The sequence below is a fragment of the Sinocyclocheilus grahami genome, unplaced genomic scaffold (genome assembly GCF_001515645.1).
Source record: "Sinocyclocheilus grahami isolate Dianchi unplaced genomic scaffold, SAMN03320097.WGS_v1.1 scaffold7.1, whole genome shotgun sequence".
NCBI lineage: Eukaryota > Metazoa > Chordata > Actinopteri > Cypriniformes > Cyprinidae > Sinocyclocheilus > Sinocyclocheilus grahami.
Genome location: NW_015505186.1, coordinates 507,300 through 527,801, shown reverse-complemented (window position 1 = coordinate 527,801; position 20,502 = coordinate 507,300). Strand labels below are relative to the sequence as shown.

General features: G+C 37.5%; 3 protein-coding genes across 3 annotated transcripts in view; 2 read left to right on the top strand and 1 right to left on the bottom strand.

Annotated features, from left to right (window-relative positions):
* The window catches only part of LOC107589671 (lens fiber membrane intrinsic protein-like), a 3,948-nt gene extending 696 nt beyond the window's left edge, over positions 1-3,252 (top strand). Inside the window, exons 2-5 of the mRNA XM_016278177.1 lie at positions 1,408-1,600; positions 1,842-1,985; positions 2,349-2,483; positions 2,730-3,252. Coding sequence (XP_016133663.1) covers positions 1,426-1,600; positions 1,842-1,985; positions 2,349-2,483; positions 2,730-2,791 — 516 coding nt within the window. The 5' untranslated portion in view covers positions 1,408-1,425 and the 3' untranslated portion in view covers positions 2,792-3,252. The remainder of the gene's footprint in view (positions 1-1,407; positions 1,601-1,841; positions 1,986-2,348; positions 2,484-2,729) is intronic.
* A 2,458-nt stretch (positions 3,253-5,710) lies between these two features.
* bsx (brain-specific homeobox) lies at positions 5,711-7,301 on the top strand. The gene is made up of 3 exons (XM_016278165.1): positions 5,711-5,963; positions 6,740-6,930; positions 7,056-7,301. The coding sequence occupies exons 1-3, from the start codon at positions 5,711-5,713 to the stop codon at positions 7,293-7,295; spliced, it is 684 nt and encodes a 227-aa protein (XP_016133651.1). The 3' UTR covers positions 7,296-7,301.
* Positions 7,302-9,760: 2,459 nt separating this feature from the next.
* The window catches only part of LOC107589649 (uncharacterized protein C11orf63 homolog), a 21,806-nt gene continuing 11,064 nt past the window's right edge, over positions 9,761-20,502 (bottom strand). The window contains exons 2-8 of the mRNA XM_016278156.1: positions 19,761-20,289; positions 16,719-16,823; positions 14,475-15,043; positions 13,666-13,951; positions 11,251-11,337; positions 10,562-10,696; positions 9,761-10,430 (exon numbers count right to left, since the gene is read on the bottom strand). Coding sequence (XP_016133642.1) covers positions 10,230-10,430; positions 10,562-10,696; positions 11,251-11,337; positions 13,666-13,951; positions 14,475-15,043; positions 16,719-16,823; positions 19,761-20,289 — 1,912 coding nt within the window. The 3' untranslated portion in view covers positions 9,761-10,229. The remainder of the gene's footprint in view (positions 10,431-10,561; positions 10,697-11,250; positions 11,338-13,665; positions 13,952-14,474; positions 15,044-16,718; positions 16,824-19,760; positions 20,290-20,502) is intronic.

Here is a 20,502-nt window from a genome sequence, read left to right as displayed (position 1 = left end):
ATATATATATATATATATATATATATATATATATATATATATATATATACTGTATATAAATACACTGAAAAACAAAAATGTAGAAAAATGGATAGGATAGGATAATGTCCTGACAGAAAATGACCTGCGGGCTGCGTTTCCCAAAAGCTTCGTAAGCCTAAGAGGTTCGTAAAAACGATCGTACGACTGATCTTAATATTACGGTCTATTTCCCAAAAGCATCGTAACTTAAGTAGCACTTGAAAATCATCGTAGAACTACGAGTGCTCTGGAGTACTCGTAAAGCCCGAAGTGCATCGTAAGAAAACAGATTTATGCGGTCACCTGCAGGACAATCGGCAGATTACACCTTTAACTTTATTCAAGTGCAATGTGATTATAATATAAGGATATGATTGTACTTTATTCTACACTTTATTACTATATTAGGCTACTTTATTTTTTTGTTTTTTTTAAATGAATTTATAAATGAAATAATTAAAAAGGGCAGAAAAAATAGAAATACACATCTAAACTGAATGACTGAACCAAAAAATAAAACATAAATGAATAAAAGAAGTAATGGGGGGAGGAAATCTCTCAATGACTTACTGACGTGCAAGAAAACCAATGTATTGGACCCGGAAATTACGTGTCTATATAGATATTATATAGCCTACTATAATATATATTTTTGTATAAAGTATATTGTAGCCTATATTTTTATGTAAAGTATAATATTATACGTATAAATGTAATATAATATAATATAATAGTTATTATATCCGAGTTGTCTGTAACGCAGCATTAGGTTAACATTTCAATAAACGAGCGTGTACTACTTCCGTTCTGAACAGAATTTAAAAGTATGAGTCACCAAATAGTGCACAAAAAGTGTTGTTTTTAAACCTATTAGAAGTTGAACTATATGGCGCCCTCTACTGAATGGTAATCAAAAATAGTTTTTACCTCTTTCTGTGTGTCCAAACATTCATAAAAGTAAAATATTTGTGAATATTTTAATGGCAATGAGTCAGTTACACCCCAGCAAATAGAATTTAAAGCACATCAATTCAAAAACTTGATATACTGTACAAATAAGCATCGTCCTATTTACCATAATTGCAATCTCTTCCAGCCAGTTCACCTGAGAGCTCTGTTAGCCTTAACCTGAAGAAAAGAAAGAGAGAGTGAGCGAGAGTAGCCTCCTGATGCTGACCTCTCAGCTCACTCTGAGGAAGTAATATGTTCATTACAATGCAATTACAGACACTTACATGTCTCAATAGTGCAGCGCATTGAGAGGAGTCTGCACCGGTCCCTCGATGCTAACACAACCCTGACCTTTATATGTTTGTGCATTAATGCACGAGCCCATATGTGTGATTGTAGATAGGACCATAAATATGTGTGTGCTTCTGTTTTTAGTCTGTCTGTAGGTGCAGAATGTACAGCTTCATGGGAGGAGGGCTGTTTTGTGCAGGAGTGGGCAATATATTCCTGATTGTTTCCACAGCAACAGATTATTGGATGCAGTACCGTCATTCAAACAACTACATGCATCAGGGGCTGTGGAGATACTGCATGCCCGGAAAATGCTTCACACACACCGACAGCATTGGTGAGAATTACGGTCCAACAGAGCGGCAAGAAATTTTGCTTGAATTTTTTTAATGGAATTTAACATAAACATACATTGGTTGCAGCAAATGTGCATTTGATTTTGTGCTTTAAAGTTGATGTTGTTCCCTAGATCTTTATATTTTAGTTTAGTTTTAACAGTCATGTATGTTCAAATGAGCTGGTGATAACATGACCTTTGACCTTCTGACGTCTATGTGCATGTGTATGTGTGTTCACAGCATACTGGGATGCTACACGAGCGTTCATGATCTTGTCTCTGTTGGCCTGCTTCATTGGCATCATCATCGGTATTATGGCCTTCATCCACTACTCTGACAGGTTTGATAAAACCTTTGCTGCAGGCATTCTGTTCTTCATCTCATGTAAGTTGCCTTTCTTCTTGTTTTATATAATCTTTAAGTATGACAACTTTTTTACAACTAGTGTTTACAACTAGTTGTTGCATGTAATCATAGAGAAATAAAAATGTTACTTATTTTGTGGATGGTGTTATTGTACTGCTTTGCTTTTGTTATTGTGTTAAGTAAAGTACCCTGCAATTTGTGGAACATGGAATTTGTAATGTAGTGTTAAAAGAACAATTACAATATTAAATAGTATTTAATAATTGTATTACATTTAAAGATTAATATTTAACAATACAAATGTTTAAAATCATTTAATTATTCATTATTATTGTTATTTTAGTTTAGTTTAATACTGCTTCTTTATTTTTTCTCCATAAGGCTTTTTTGTGTTTCTGGCCATGGCTGTGTACACTGGAGTTACAATAAATTACTATGGTAAACGCTATGGTAACTGGAGGTTCTCCTGGTCTTACATCATTGGCTGGGTGTCTGTTGTGCTCACTTTCTTTTCAGGTAATGACATTTTTAGAGTCTGAAAACAGCACCTCTAAATGATCTACCTTATTCTTTTGCATTTTTACATTCATTTTAAATGTAGTGTACTTATGCATGATCAACTGATATAGGTCTCTTTTTTTCTATTTTTAAAGTTACTTTCTGTAGAAACGCAGCCTTATTAAAAGAGGTAAATTATAGGTAAACACAAATGGTTTTTGACTTCATTTATTAATTAATGTGGTTGTTTTTGTTTTTCTTTAGGAATTTTCTACATGTGTGCATACCGGATGCATGAATGCCCCAGAATGTCAAATCCTCACTAGAAAACTGGGCTTTATTATCAGAAGTATTGGACGCCTCTTCAGTATCAAACACCATTAGGTCATGAAAATAAGAACAAAGTCAAATTTTAATAAAGAATCATAGATAGTATAACAATGTGTGAACACTTACAATCTTTATTTCTGTCTATATTATAAAAAAAGTGTACAAAACAATTGGCGGAGAATCTGAACATGACGAAAAAGAGTCAAAATAATGTTTTTCTCTTTGTTTTGCCTTCATTCATCTTTTCCCTGCCTTTCATTCAGTCATTCTTTCTATGAAGTAAAGTGGTTCTGACACAAAAAAAAAACAAACATTGATGCTATCAAAAATATATGATGTATGTGGTTTTTGTTTAATTTTTTGGATACTTTTTAAGATACATAAGGACTTGGCATTACACACTAAGCTGGTCGAGCATGTAAACTGCTCTCAGTGTAAGGAGCGCGAGCTAATACCACAAGCCTCTTACTACAGAAACGCACCACTTAGGTGTGACGCAGTGGCGTGCTGTCTCCCAATTTCACTTGATTAAATGGCTATTAAAAGCTGCTTAACTGCCTCTGGGTGCGGATTCTATCGACTTCTCAAGTAAAGGCGATTCCATCACCATTAGTACATTTACTTTCGCGTTTTGCCATAAAAGCAACTTGTTACCATGATTCGTAGCAGTGTGGAGCGCAGGTGCCCCAGTTAATAAAAGGTTTCAATTACAGTGCTCCAAAATCACATTAAATCGTTGAATAAACAGACCACATGTGACAGGTAGGCCTGTTTTGTTGAATTCACGTAAAGCTTTAGCAAATTTGCATATAATCTTAACGAAATCATTTTCTTAAACGATGTTTATTTTTTATGATGTTTGCCAGTAAAACATACCTGAACATCGTTGAAAAAAAGATTCATTTACTTAGAATCAAAATTGCATAAAAACTTATTTTTGCATAATAATAATTGCATTAAGGTTCTTTTTTTCTTGCCCCATTAGCACGTTTGAGCATAAACCTCACTAAATAGTGTTAGTTTTATGCTTTTTAACTGATTTTATAGGTGTACGTATAACTACTTTACAAATAGCCTATACTACAAACTAATAATTCTGAAAAGATAATTGCATGCCTTCAGGAGTGACAGAGATAGGCTACTCATTAAATGACTCCAAACTCATTAAAACTGAGAAACTCTGTGATATTCTGTCATTTAGATGGTCTTCAGTTTTCGTGAAATACACCAACACTACTAATGAAGCCATGTCTCACATTTGCAGGAATACTGTATTTTCATGACCAATTGAATCCAGTAATTAATTTGTTCTAACTCATCTGATCAAATGGAAATCCTGCGGTCGAGGATTACTACTTCCGCTCTAACATCCAACCTAATTACCTAATAGCATTGCTGCAAGACTTCTGCCAATAATGAAACACTTTTACCATTAGCCCCCGTGATTGCAGATGTGATGACAACACGATATCAACAAATTACCGCTCCATCAGTTGAGACGGGACTGAAGCACACTTGTATCCTCGCAGATTTCAATATCTACAATTAAATCCTATTTCACGGAAGCCCTGTTGCCCTGTACCGTCATATGAAATAATAAAAAAAAGTATACCAAATAGGCTACATGCTCCCTCAGCAATAAATGAAAAAGAAAACAGTGAAACACCAAGAAATGAGAATCAGAGACGTTTAGAAAAGATCGTTTTACTTTTTCCTAATTGGTTATTTTACGTTATTTAAACATGTTCTCGTTATTACAGCAATCAGGGTTAAATACGGAGCTACCCTTAGATGTTTAGATAGGCTTTTTTGGGGGGTAGGCTATTATTATAGCAGAAGTGTATAGGCTAGTAACCATGTTTTGTTTTTTGGCAGATTAATTACCATAATTTTACTACAAATACCACGGTGAAACGTTGGCTACTGTAGCAAATGGCTAATTCGTGGTTACCTTGGTTTAACTATATTTACCATGTTTTTTTATTGTTTCGTTTTTTTAGTAAAACTAAGAATAATTGTCGTAAAGGTAGCGACGAAAATTTAAATGGTAACGGTCGTAACTGAAAGCGAAGCGGTAGGCTATTATTAAATTTAAAATGTATATAACATTGGGTTAAATTCACACATAATTAGTTGCTTTGTATGGTTATCTTAAGTTGTTTTTTTTTAGTAACGATCCTGCAGGTAGGTGTAAATACAGAACTTTTAGCCTAAATTGTTAGCATTTGTCGCGGCTTATTTGTAACCCATCTTAAAATGTAGGCTATAACAGTTTTTTTTTTAAATTCCAGACACAATAATTTGTTGTTGTGTTGGATTATTAGCTACACATTTTTGAGGCAAGAATCCAACAAACGGAGTTAAGTACAGAACTCGCGAAGACGAATGTAAATGTAACGCTGGTAACCGAAGCTTCAGCTGGATTGTAACAGGTGCTTCAGCGTGCGGTGCATTATTTTGAATTCTTTAAACGCTGTCAACCCTTTGTTCAGATTCTTGACGGGGCCACGCGCCTTTTAAACCAGTGTACAGTGAAAGTGCAGGCTTATGTGGGAGTGACTGTTGCGGGGACAGGGCTCTTGTAGCGAGGCTTTTTCAGCACCACGGGGAGCGACCCTGCCGCTCCTCCAGCCGCCTGCATAATTAATTCGTAAAGAAGTCGCTCAATCCTCCGCCCAGCCGTCGCGCCATTGGTTGAGTGCTAATCTACTTCCTGATTTGCTGCTGTCAGTCTAGATCCAAATAAATAGTAATGTACCTGTACCAGCGTGCACAGGTTGCCAACGAGACTACGTTCCAGCTTTTAAGGTCCTGAAGACTGGGACCAACTGAGTGATCTTGTTTGCGACACAGGCATCAAAAGCCCCACGGATTGTCCGTTTTTTTTTTTTGGTTGGTTTTTTTTACGTTTTGAGATGAATCTGAACTACATTTCTCCGGTCCCCCAGATGCCGGCTCAAAGGTCAACGTCGTTCTTCATTGAAGATATTTTACTACATAAACCTAAACCTTTGCGAGAGGTGTTTCCCTCGCCCTTTTCAAACTCTCTTGCCTCCCGGATGCCTTTTATAGAGTATGGATATCCACTCATGCCTACACCGATACTGGCTCCTCATCCGCATCATCCGCTACACAAACCTGAACACCATCCATACTTTTTCACCTCCGGTAAGTAGCCAACCCTAAAGTCAGGCCTTTACGTGAAGAAAATTGTGCAATTTATATGCATTTAATGGATGCATGCTTACAAAGTGGCGTATTTTTTTTTGTCTTTGTGGCTATTAATGGAAGATATCAAACAGGCCTACGTTATTCCAGTTAATATTTTAGAAATCATTCCATAAACAACCTTAATATGGGTAAATTGGTGCTGCAAATGTGATAGATAGCCAATGATGTCAATTAACCTAAAATTTGCTTCGTGAGGTCAAAGTCAAATCAAAATATTATTTAGTATTGTTCCATCACTGTGACTATATTGCACGACTGTATTTTTAAGGGTTAGAATTTGTAAATTCTAAATTTGTAAATGATCCCTAGTAACCACTTTTTAGCGTGATCTTCATAGAGCATCTCTTGGTAGTAATAATAATAATAATAATAATAATAATAATAAACTATCGACTATCTGTAACTGGGCCTACTTCATGCTTTTTTTTTATTAAAATCACCTGTAAATTAAAACAGCATCTGTATTTTTTTTCTAATCGATTTTATTATTTACGGAAAACAAAACAAAACAAAATAAAACAATCAGCTAGATTAAAACAATACTCTTTTTTTTCTGACTTGTATTGTTTTCGTTTTGAATTCACCTGCGCTGTTAATTCTAAAACGCGACTGAAATATAAACATGGAAAGTGTTCTGCAAGGCTGCACGCTTAATCTAAATTCGAACGAAATGTAGGCTATTAATGATTACCATTATGTTTCCATTGCAAAAGGAATGCAGATGCCTGCGTTATTTCAGCATCATCCCGAATTACCAGGGAAGCACTGCAGACGCAGAAAGGCCAGAACAGTGTTCTCAGACTCTCAGTTATCCGGACTTGAGAAAAGGTTCGAGATCCAGAGATATCTGTCCACACCTGAGCGCGTGGAGCTGGCTACGGCGCTCAGTCTATCGGAAACACAGGTAATAACGCTACATATCGTTGAAGAACTTAGATAACATTTTTAAGATCTTACATGTGTTATCAAACCTTTTATGAAAACGAATCAGGAGTTCACAAAGGCTTATCATTCGTTTGCCTTGCGCAGGTAAAGACGTGGTTTCAAAACCGGAGGATGAAGCATAAAAAACAACTGAGGAAAACACAAGACGACCAGAAAACCCCAAATGATGCAGACAGATCGCTGGAGAACACGAGCGAGAGCGAAATGCACGAGAAAAATACAGACGGTAAAAACGGCATGAGTCCGGACAGATACACGCTGGACGACAATGAAGATGATGTCGATATTGAAGATGACATTTGCTCTCCTGAACATTTACTCTAGTATTATCACCCCATGAACAAAAATGTACATATGAATTACAGTCATTTAGATAGGAAATTAATATAGTATAAAATATAGTTTTGTTTTGTTTTTGAGAGCATTGGTCTAATGTTATACTGTTCAAGCGCTTACTTAAGGAAATTCTGGACAGCTGAAGGACTTTAAATGATAGGTGTCTATTCCACATTATTATTATTATTATTATTACAATAGTCATGGCTTTGTGTCTGACGACTCTGACCATTTTTGTAAATGTGGAATGAATGATAGTAATGTACTGACAGTCTGTAAATAGATTTATGATGTACTTGATAAATAATCATTCGAGAGATGTAACAATTTTCATTACAACTGAAGTGTAACATTTGACATTTTCAGCACTTTCGCGGGACGATGATATCGGTTGGCATGTTGTGGACTGAGATCTTTATGAGCTCAAAAACTGTGACCTGTCATTTGTTGAAACACATCATGTATATAAACAAATGTACATTGAGTGAATTATCTAAGACAATTCTTAAACGAGCTGCTTATGAGTTCATCATTTCCTCAAATTCGTGAAAGCTGCGGGTTATCACAATTTCGAACATTGTTAAAGAAAGGAATAATATTCCCGATTATTACATAACAACAGTATTAACACTAACAATATAGAAGTAATATTAGACTAAATAATAATAAATAGAAACCACATGGAAAAATCAATTGATTTGTCAATAAAAACTAGTACTTGCATCATAGCTACAGATGCACGAATGCTTGAGAATGCATGATTTAGCTCTGCTCCTTGTTTGTCATCTTCCCCCTGTTCTCCTTCACTGATACAAACTGGATAATTAGCCTATAAATAAATGGGACTAACTGGATAAATATACATAAATGGGACTAACTCACTTTAAGGATTAGAATATGAGAATCAGGAATATTTTCGAAATCGGATGGGTGGGAAATATTATTTATGTGGGAATGGCGTGAGAATATTGGAATTGTTTTTGGACAATCGATAGACACCAATTTGTCCTTTTTAAACTCACATTGTATAAATTATTGACCATTACATTATTCCTATGCCATATGTCTATGTTAAATTCCGTTATATAATAGCCTACCTACTGACTCACTTGACCATTGTTCTGTTAGTGCCGTTTTAGTTTTACCCGACTTACAAAAAGACTTGGCCTGTATTTTATTAGTCTAATAACGGTGCCGTTATTGCAGTTTAGTTAGTTTCAGGGTGTGAATTACTCGATAACTTTTACGCATGTTTGAACGGAACTACCATCAGTAGGGCCTAATTTTTTACCTTTTAGAGTTCCTAGCAATCAATTGTTTTACAAACGGTTTATGTGTTATATTTCTGATGTGTAAATCCATAATAACGTGATAAAAATAAGCCAACAGTAGCCTACTTTTTTAGGTAGCTACCGTCAGTTACGGAGAGCGAGTGCGCAGCCGTTGCTATGGTTACCATCTATCAAGCGACGAGTTCTGTTCTGTTAGCGCACTCTGAAAACTGGTCAACTTTTATTTGAAAACCCTGTTGACACGTGTATATACTTACATAGCTTCAACCTTTTTTGACTTCCGGTGAGAGGGTTTAGTTCTTAACTGGAGGCCACAGGCTACTTCACAGCGGTTTTAATAAAAATGTAATAAGACTCGTCTAAAAGCATCTTTTGCGACGCACAGGTGTCCTAAAAATAACGATTTTTTTAATTTATTGGGAAATAATTCTAAATTTGACATTTTTTTATCAAATATTAATGATAACATGCATGTAAGCAAGGAGTAGCTCGCATTCATTTGCGGCAACAGCCCCCTTTTTACTCTAACAGGGTATGTGGCACACTTCCACCCTTTGAAAAGCAATTCATGTCGTTTTCAAAATGTGATTCTGATTTAGCCGCGGAAAATAAAACACTGCAAGAGAGTAGGCCGAGCGGAAGGTGATCAATTAAAAGATTAAGCGTTTTGCAACACATGGACGCATCTGCATGCTGCTCTAATAGCAGAGCCATCAGCTCATTTTCAGGGGCCTGCCGCCTCCTTCAGCACTGTCCACAGATCAAAGCCTGCCTCAGTCTCCCAATCCTTAAAAAGGGATGCTAATTCAACCTCCTTCATGTGCGGTTGAGAGAGACCCTTCAATTAACTGATTTCAATGGCAGGAAAGAGAGAGAGAGAGAAAAAAAAGATGCAAAGAGAGTCGGTCTGGAAAGGCAGCATTTCTCATTAATTCAAAAGGTCCAGCATTTATTAGCCTCACCTCTGAGGCTTAACACTGAAAACACAGAGTATCAAAGCAGACATGATGGGTTAAATAGAGGCTATAATCTAATTAAAATATTACATAGGAGTAAATAGCTCTTTGATAACGATCTAAAGCTTCCATTAAAGAAATAGGTGCTTGAGCTTGTTTTAGGGGGAAAATGATCACTTTAGAATACAGAAAACAAGTTTGTGGGCTCTAATAAGGGAGGCTTCAAAGTGTCATCCTTATTTGACCTATTTTTTTCTCTCGGTGAAAGAAAAGGGCAGGCGAAAGTGGATATAATCAGACTAATAGCCGGGAACTGACAGAAAACGGCACGTTACACTGGGTTAACGGTGCATCCAGGTGTGCTTGAAGAGATTGGCGCTCTTGTGCACAGATCTATTGAAACAAGGGGAAAATAGCTGGATAATGCAAAGCCAAGCAACAAAACCCCACAGCATTTCATTCGAGATTTCTTTATATCAAAAAATGATTTTCAAAACGAGTATGCAGTGGATTACGTGCTACGCACCTGTTCCACTTCCAGTGCTTTGCAACTGAGCAGGATTATAATGGGTATTACGCATATATACAGTACACACAAAGTTAAAGCAAGGAAAAATAAGGATTCTATGGAAGTGCAATTGATAAAACTCATGTATGCGTGGTGCTTTTTAGAATTAAATGGCATGAACGGCTCTGAAGCGAGCCACGGCACGTTTCTCTTCCTCATGCCGTCTCAACATCTCCAGAGTGGCCAGATGGAATGGGTCCATTTCCTGTGGATATTGAGGCCGCGTGCTCACGTTCTGCTCTCTGGTTCTATCCTTTGGCTTTGGAGGGGGTTGGGGCTTTGCAATCGTTTTGGCATATTCTAAAGCCTGGTCAAAAACAAAAAAAGCAAGAAAAATATGATAACATATACACACGTAAACCACTTTGGATGAAAGACATACAATATATGATTTAGAGATTAAGTAAAGCTCATGTTTTCAGAATGAGATTCTCTTACCTTCCTCCTGGGAACGATGTCCTTGTTGTCACTGCCCACTGGGTCCTTGGCCAACAGAGAGGGAATCCTACTTATCTTCTTGTTCTGTTCGCGGATCATATTTGAATACAGCTTCTGTCGTCTAATTTTCTCTGCCTGACAGCAGTGAAAGAAAGAGCAGCAAGATTACAAAAGGGAACTTTAATTACCTAAGCCATTTCTTCCCTGAGGCCCCTCTGTTTCTTTGTACATCCCTCCATCAAGCTACTCAACAGGAGCAAACAAAGCCAAATAAAACTCATCATCCCTTTCAGAATCAGTGTTAACACCTCTCTCAGGCTGTGAGCGGTGCGAAAACAGTTATTTTATGTGAAATGTTTACATCAGCCGAGCTGGAAAAATGTCTCTGTTTGTTTTTTGAGGGCTATGCTCATTAGATTAGTTGGTCCATTTCTATTGTGTTCAGAAACACAAGTCTTTTAAATTCATGAGGAAATGAAAAGAGGGGTTTATTGAGACACAACCCTCACTTGACAATTGGACGTAGCAATTAGGGATTAGCTAAATCAATATTCAACAAGGAGATCACCAATTATCCATTGAGTCTTTCTCCTAAATCTCCACACACACAAATTATTCTGATTAAACAACATTATTTATGATTATCGTCAGATGCTTAAGTCTTTGTACAATCTGAAGTGAGTATTTACCACAGTTTCTGGTATTGTGTTCGTTGGTCCAAGACATCCAAGCTTCACCTCCTGTTTCATGTTTTTGTAGTCCTTCAGTGTATAAGCCTGAGAAGACATTTTGTAATGCATATATATTTATTCATTATCCACATGGATGTTTAAATAGTGAAGATACTGTGAGAAAAACGGTCTTAATCCTAAAGTGCCCTCATGCCACAATCCGCAAACAAAAGCACTAATCAGGTCAGGCTCCTTCAGGTTCTCAGGACTCAGCCATTGGTCATGGACACTGCAGGACAGCTGTTTTCCACTCTGATCTGCTTCCCCGTGGTCTGCCACACTAGCTGTTTTACAAATGTATCCCATAATCCTATGAGACATGATGGCGGGCACATCAAGGTGAGGAGAGCAAGCTTCTCCCAGGAAAGCAATTGGTTTTATGGTGTAAGAACCGCATAATCCGGATAGAGCATCAGTGTTCCATGACATAATGACCCTTAAATTGTGACAAACATGTTCATGTAGCACTAAGAATTTTACTGATCTAGAAGCCTAATAGCACAGATACTACAATAATTTAAAGGGATAGTTCACCCAAAAATGAAAACTCTTTAATTATTTAAAGGAATAGTTATATGAATAGGAACAGTAATAAATCCATAATCCATAATTCCTCCAGTGAAAAGTCCATCCCCTGTTGTCTTCTCACATTAAAATCCACCAACATATTTGTTAAGAACTGTTTTGGACTCTTGTAAATGGTGCTTGATCTGTGCATAAAGCAATATTATGGATAGGGAACTCTCAAGGAGGAAAAAAACATGCATTAAGATCCGGGGGTGAAAACTTTTGAACAGAATGGAGATGCGAACATTTTTCTTATTTTGTCTAAATATCATATTTTTTCCATTTAGTACTGCCTGTCAGAGGCTACAGAAGATAGTTACATGTTTCTCAGAAGACAAAATAAGTCAAATTTACCCTGATCTTCAAATTCATTATTCGTTCTTAATGCAAATTTTTCTTTGAGCATCGGTGAGCATTTGAACCTTCTGTAATAGTTGCATATGAGTCCCTCAGTTATCCTCAGTGTGAAAAGATGGATCTCAAAATCATACAGTCACTTTTGGAAAAGGTTCAAATATGCAGAAGATGCTGGAAAACCAAAGAATGTGCAGGAGCTGGGTGATTTTTCTGAAGAACAGCAGGCAGTTAAACTGCTCAGGACCAACGCAGGACTCATGAACAACTATCGTAAAACAGAAAAACAGTCGTGGATCATCCAGGAAATGACACAAAGTATTAAGATAAAAGGGTATGTCAAATTTTGAATGGGGTCATTTTTATAAATTTTTATTATTTTTTCTTGTGGCGTATATATAAACATCTGTTATGTGAAATAGCTTATTCAGGACAGTACTAAATAAAAAATAACATGCAATTTTCATGAGCTCTTATTTTGTTAAAATGATTAACATATTTGCATATTCTGCAAGGGGTATGTAAACATATGAGCACAACTGTATATACAGGTATATATATATATATATAAAAAAAAAATCCCCTCTATACAGTGACAGTCATAGTTTGATGTTGTTTTGGACCCCACTTCTATTATATGAACAAAAACAGTTCCACAGTAGAAAGTAAGTCATACATGAATGACATGAGGGTAATTTTTGGGTGAACTTTCCATCACTCCTTCAACTGAACAGACACAACTGTTGAGTAAACATAAATATCCTCTCTGTTTTAATGGCAGCGGTTATTGAGTACATCTGTTCCTGAGAGGGACTTTCCTGCAGAACTCAAGGTGCTAGAGGACAAAGAGGCCATCATTAAATGCAAATCACCATCTTACCAGCCCTGCACTGCACAGACGGGGGTGCTGCTTAATCACTTTGTCCTTTAACGCTTTTCAATGTCGTCTTTGTGACCGTGCCTTATATCATCATCTCATTGCAATTAAGAGTGTCTTCAATTACTTATACAATTAACCTGCTGTCTGAATCGGCCCACACAATAATCGTTACATCTGCAACAAGCCCCATTGAGATACTGGCCTGGCAATTTAAAGATGGTTACTAAGTATAAACTGGGTGTTGTAGTTATTATGCTATTTGTTTTGCTATATTGATAATTATTACAAGAATGGGTTTAAATCTGGGTTTTTAAACTTTTTGATGCCATGTACCAATAAATATGATTCCATACAAGGTTCTCCCTTAATAAAATGAATATTCAATTATAATTAATTTTATACTGTGAAAAAATCTCTATATTATAAATAACATATTATATTTTACATTTATTTTAAAGACTGAAAACTTGTTTGCAGCCCAGTAGTACCAGGCTGGAACGTAAAAGTCACATACTAGATAAATGATAAACAAACAAAAAAATTGAATCTTAACTAAACACACATATACACACCTTATAATTTGAATGTGCCTTCAGCTGTCTCTGTTTTTCCATCTGTGAGAGGTAACCTTCTGAGCTGCTTCTGTGGATTGGATTCAGATGCTGCTCTGATCTATCTGAGCAGAGTTCAGTGTCGCTGCCGTTTGCTCGGGCTATAGGGGGCAGCACTGTGTAAGGACCAGAGATTTGTGTTGGGCGCGCAGAGGGTCCCACGCTCTCCTCATCACTGGGCAAAAGCTCAGATGAATAGTGGCTGGCCTCTACTTGAGGAGACGTGGGAAATTTTAGCGTTGGTATCCTATGGAAACAAGGAGCATAACATGAATACCAAGTTTATATTTAGCATGTAAAATATGTTAAATATGCTTTTAGCATGTTAAACATGCTAAAACATTTTTTTTTCTAAGAAAGAATAATAAAACATCTAGCCAAAATACTTAATAAGGTTTTCTTTTTAAGAATGGTAATTATGGTAATTCTAATTAGGCTTTTTTATTATGTCATCATGACAGCTGTATTACATAATACTGCCCAAAAATATTAATATGAATTTTAATTCAAAAAATTAAAAACATTCTCATTACAGAAATTGTGTATTCAAGTCATTAAATGTATGAATTGCATGTTTTAGAAAATTATCATTAAATGTATGAATTGCATGTTTTAAAAAAATAACAGGTATGGCAAAATATGAGCGTCAATGACCCCATAATAAGCAGATTGAAAAAAGACACACCGCAGCCTTAAAAACAGTATTGTAATGTGCGAACATACTATAAATGTATACTAAATATTTGCATAAAGTATGTTTCTGGACTTGCCTGAGTCTACTGTGATTCTTGAATGATGCCATCTCAAATGTATTGGGAGTAGGTTTCCCAGCATGCCTCTGAGGAACACTTTTGTCCACAGTTTGTACCACTCCAGACTTGGGGGCTGGTGAAGATACAACAGCTTTTGGAGCCAATCCCATCTGCCCTACTGAATTTGGAGGCACATATGGGTAAAATGGATAACCTTGTTGTAAAAAGGGTGGGTTAAACAGATCAGGCCAATCCCCTTGTAGCGCTTGAGAAACAAGAGTAAAAATGGTCTCTTTCTGGGAAAGATTCAGTGGCTGTGCGTGATTAGCAGGTGTGTGGAGGTTTATGTTAAGGTTGACAGTCGGTGGAGCATGAGTGTGTGATGGAAGTCCAGAATGGTGTTGTAGTGGGTCATGGGTGCAAGCTTCCTCAGAGTCCTGCAGTAGAAGATCAGCACTGATGACGTGTCTCTCTGTAAGGGGTTTAAGGTGCGCTTTGGGTTTGGATTCAGGAACTGGAAGCTTGAGCTGATCTGGGTGGTTGCTGGTTCGTTCCCTTCTCTTCGGTTCCTTTTTTTCCTTATGGCTCTGCAGTAAGTAGGAGATAAAAAAAGGAAAATATGACCAAAGCATTTAAGATGTATTCTGTGTTAAAGGGTTACTCCACCCCAAAATGAAAATTTTGTCATTAATCACTTACCCCCATGTCGTTCCAAACCCGTAAAAGCTTCGTTCACCTTCGGAACACAATTTAAGATATTTTGGATGAAAACTGGGAGGCTTGGGACTGTCCCATTGAAGAAAATAACACAGTCAAGGTCCAGAAAAGTAAGAAAGACATCGTCAAAATTGTCCATCTGCCATCAGTGGTTCTATCTGAATTTCATGAAGCGACGAGAATACTTTTTGTATGCAAAGAAAACAAAAATAACAACTTTATTCAACAATTCTTCTCCTCCGTATCACCGTAGCGCCATTTTGGAGAGTATCCACTGAACGCAAACTGTGTATGCTGTTCTGTGTCAGATGCACCACACGGATACACTGTTTTCTTTCAAATCAAAGCGTAAATAAACGTTAAAAACATATCCGTGTGGTGCGGCTGACACAGACATGTAGAACAGCATACGCAGTTTGCGTTCAGTGGATACTCTTCAAAATGGCGCTATGGTGACATGGAGGAGACGAATTGTTGAATAAAGTTGTTATTTTTGTTTTCTTTGCGTACAAAAAGTATTCTCGTCGCTTCATGAAATTCAGATTGAACCACTGATGGCAGATGGACTATTTTGACGATGTCTTTTATACTTTTCTGGGCCTTGACATTGTTATTTACTTGGCAGTCAATGAGACAGTCACAAGCCTCCCGGTTTTCATCCAAAATATCTTAAATTGTGTTCCGAAGACGAACAAAGCTTTTACGGGTTTGGAACGACATGGGGGTAAGTGATTAATGACAAAATTTTCATTTTGGGGTGGAGTAACCCTTTAAGATGACATGAAGCTAAATTCTAGATGTTGTTCTTCAAAGTCTGAAGGCACAAAAGGATGATATTAGCATAAATGAAATAATTTCCCCAAGTATGACGAGGGCTCTTTGGGCAAAACCGATTTGCACAAAATAATGCCCCTTAAAAATTTTATTTCAAATTCAAGTCATGACAAAGATTTTGGAAATAGCGCCCCACACACTCTAATTGGCTAAAAGAATACATCCCATTGAGCAGAGATATGTCCTTATATAACTGTGGCTTTATGGATAGTTTCATGACCAAGGAGAAATAAAGACAGGAGCATTTATATAATGTTTTTTTGTGGTAAGCCTAGCATTCACGTGGGACCGTCGGACATTATTCTTGTGAGGTCTGAGGCTGTGCCTCAGCATGTAATGCTTCTGATTTAGCCAACACCGGCTTGCACCATTCTTAATGGGAAAATATTTACACTCCTCTTCTTGCTGGCATTAAGGTGACCGTTCAAGTGCTCAAAATAATGATGCTTCTCCATTCCCCCTCTTTCCTCGGCACAGGCTCCTTTTCAAGACATTTCAGAGGCTCCATTGTGCCTGAACAACTCTATCAGAAATTGCGTCCATCACAGCAGAAATGAAATCCCGGGTGACAGTGTGCCCACTGTGCAGACATTTTCATCTTGAGAGGAAGCCCTCGCAGACTGTTATGCATTAAGGCAATGGATTGTGCCAAGCAGCCCCACCTACGTCTGCACAGATAGAGATGGATGGAATCAATAAAGTGAGCTCTACCTTCAGTTTTTGTGTTTTTTGGAGCCACATCAGCTCTGGATCCCAGACATTGTCTTGACTCTCCGGGCTATGAGTGTTGATAGTCTCGTAGGAGGTTTGCCTGGGCTGTGAGAATAGAAGAAAGAAGGGAGAGGGGAGTGAAAGGGTCGACTGCTTGATAAGCCTCCTTTTAACAATTCACCTGTTGCCGTGTCGATGAAATGCTATTATTTCGCCTCACATTTATATTCAACTATTGACCGCAAACAACAGGGGCAAACTGTGCACTGTGAGCGTGAAACAAATACATCCATGAGTATGAGAAGAAATGTCTTGGGGATAAATTACACACTGCGTTTGGCATAAATGTATGCTGACAGCTGCAATAAATCGTCCACCTACTCAAAAAACGGAGCTGACAGACAGGTTTGTTTCTAAAATAATTCGTCCCCGAGCGTCTGGCAAGCATACCAATTCCATTGACTTCTTCTGATCAACTTTTTATTCTTAATACTAACCACTGCTCCTCTGAGCTGACCTACATGTGTCTAGAAGAGTGTTTTATTGATTTTCTTTAAAATGATTCTCTCGAAGCAGTTCGGAGATAAGTGTCTAGATATGGCCACGTTACATCAGTGCACTCTCTCAATTCTTCTTAATGTACCCGTTCAGAGGCGGAATATCTACAGCTAATGCTGTAATGAAAATCATTTAGTAAACTTCTAGTCACTTTGGCTGCTGAGGACAATTCTCGCAGATCGATGGTATTGACAGCTTGCGGGCGTCCCTGAATGCATGCGGCTAATTCTGAAAGCGTGAATAGAGGAAGGTCTAAGAGACACATGCAGCAGTGAGTGGATTGAGTTGTAACATATCCATCAATAAACAGGCAGCCATGCTGGTCTATCTATTTAGCGAAAGGCCATGTGCACAAGGAACTGATTTGTGAACAGCCTTCAACGGTACTGGGCCAGAGACACTGAGTGGACAGTTATTTATCTGTATCTGTATATTTGAGTAAACCAGCGGTCTTCAACTGTGGTTCCAAAAAGATGGATGGATGAATAATGTAGATGGATTGACAGATAGATAGATATATATGTTTAGATTTAAACTTATATATCTATCTATATAAACTTATATAAACTTAAGTATTTATTGCATCAATAACATTAATTAACCAAAATGCATTAACTATGTTGAATTTCTTTTAATTTCAATTTAATAAATTAGCAATCCAATTCAAATCCATGTGGAGTTTGGTCAATTCAAATGTAATTCACACTCATTAACTGAAACCATGCTTCAATTGTGAATTTTGTCTAACCCTGGGGCCGTCTGCATAAAAGGTTTAGACTAGTTTTAAAAGTTACTCATATTGTTATTGTTACTGAAAGTAAACAGCATATGCTATTCTGTGTCAGCTGCATAATTTTTTTAATGTTCCACGTGACACAGCTGACACAGAATAGCATACGCTGTTTACGTTCAGCGGATATTCTCCAAAATGGCACCAGGGTGACGCGGAGGAGACAAATTGTTGAATAAAGTAGTTACTTTTGTTTTCTTTGCATACAAAAAGTATTCTCGTAGCTTCGTAAAATTACGGTTGAACCCCTGATGTCACATGGATTATTTTACCGATCACCTTGCTACGTTTCTGGACCTTGATCGTGGTAATTACATTGCTGTCTATGCGAGGGTCAGAGAGCTCTCAGAACTCATCAGAAACAGTCTTACGGGTTTAGAACGACATGAGGGTGAGTAATTAATGACAGAATTTACATTTTTGGGTGAACTAACCCTTTAAGACACTGTCTTAACATACAGTAGAGGCTAAGTTTATGCAACTGGCCCCTGGTTCTGATAGGGTTGACACTCAATTTCATGCAGTCCAGAATTGAAAATTGTACATTTAGAAAAACAATAGAAGAGCAAAAGAGCAAACAGGCAATGCGCAGACGTTCATAGTAGCGGTCTTCGTTATAAATTAACATATCTTTTAGAGCAAAACCATATTGTAATACGCCTTGTTTGCTATGCTGCGCGTTTAATAGGAGTCTGCACATCTAAGCTCATTTTCTTGTATCGGGCAAGTATCATTTCAAGTAGAGATTGAGCAGCAAATACACATGGGCCACAGTGTGCAGACAAGCCAACCCTGCCAATTATACCATGGGCCAGGTGCACTGATAACTAAGAGCCTATTGGTAACCATGCTCCTCTGATGTTCTTAACAGCCACTGTTGTGCAGATCAACTCATAATAGGCACTACACAGGCAGACATGATTCATTCTCTTCTCTCTGCTTCATCTGAAGACTCTGTGTGTCTGCCAAATTAATTTCCGTGACACAGGCAGTGTAGTCTCCTTCAAACCAGAGCAATGAAAACACCAAGGTCACTTATTCAGATTAAAAAAGAGCAAAGATAAAGGTCAGGTCATGCTAGACATGATATGGCCTGTTTTGTACCTAAAAAGAAAAATGTGAACCTGCACACAACTGAATACATAAAAAAAAGAATGCATCTAGACTAAATACATAGATTACATAAGAAATACTAAATTTCATACTAAATCACAATTGCACTTAAGACAAATGTGGTCTTAACTTCAATACTGAAGTACTATTAAAAAACATATAAATATAAAATGAACAAAATTAGATTTATAACATAGGCCTACTATTTACAGCAACAGCCATTAGTCACTATGGTTTTTTTTTAGCAATAGCAATACGTGAGTTATGAGATTGGGTAATTGGAAATAATTATACAAATGTCATCTTGAAAATAAAAATTAGAATGTCTATGGAATAACACTAGCCTTGGGCCTAAACTACCCTAATATCTGACATTGAGGAAGCTGATTGGATCGTATGCTGTGTTAGTTCACCCCCTAGTGGTCAACCATAAGACTTCAATTTGGTCACCAATGCGTCCAACCAATCAGTTTAACATGTTAAGGTTTACATAAGCTAAGGCCTATAGGACAGAAAAACAGAAGACAGTTTAGGAATAAGGATATCATTTTTCCTGAGGGAACATTCTTAAAAATACTTACCTGCTTTGTTTCTTCTGTTTTATCTTTCTGCTTGTGAACTTTTAGGTAAGACCTCTGGTTATGTGTGTTGATACCAAGAGTTGCTTTGTTACGTTCCACAATGTCTTCCCTAGCTCTCACTGGCCTTGGATTAGAAGGATGTTGTGAGCTTCTCTTCCTATGAGGAACTGGTCTGACATTCAGATGCTCTCCATTATCCAGTGGTGTGCCTTCAGAGGACATGCAAGAACGTTTTGATTCGGGGGGATCGAGAATGTCTTCCTGTTGTGGGTGCAGGTGGAAAGGAGACGAAGGTGGCGGGGATAAAACATTGTCCATCTGAACTGTGGGTGGATTACTGACAACGACATATTCTTGCCTGCTACTTAGAGGCACATTCTCCAAAGGTTCAAGACTATCTTCAGACTCCTCAAACGAGTCGAGAGAAAGTCTCGCATTTAGCTGGTTGAGAAAATGAGCCCCTTCCAGATTCTTCCTCCAGTTTGGGTCGTAGCGCAAGTCGGCGTATTCATCTTCAGAGGGAGCTTGCCTGAAATATTTCAAAAAGAGTTAAGAAGAAATAAGTCATAAACACTTAGGACGAGCTTTCAGTTGAAGAGCAGGCTAGCTACGTCTCATTTAGTGCTTTCGGCATTGTCAGTAAGGAAGTCTGAATGCCTCAAACAGCCATCAAAACACAAGGAAAAAAATTGGCTACAATTCTCAGCCGAAGCGAAATGGTAATAGCGTGTTGTATCCCCCC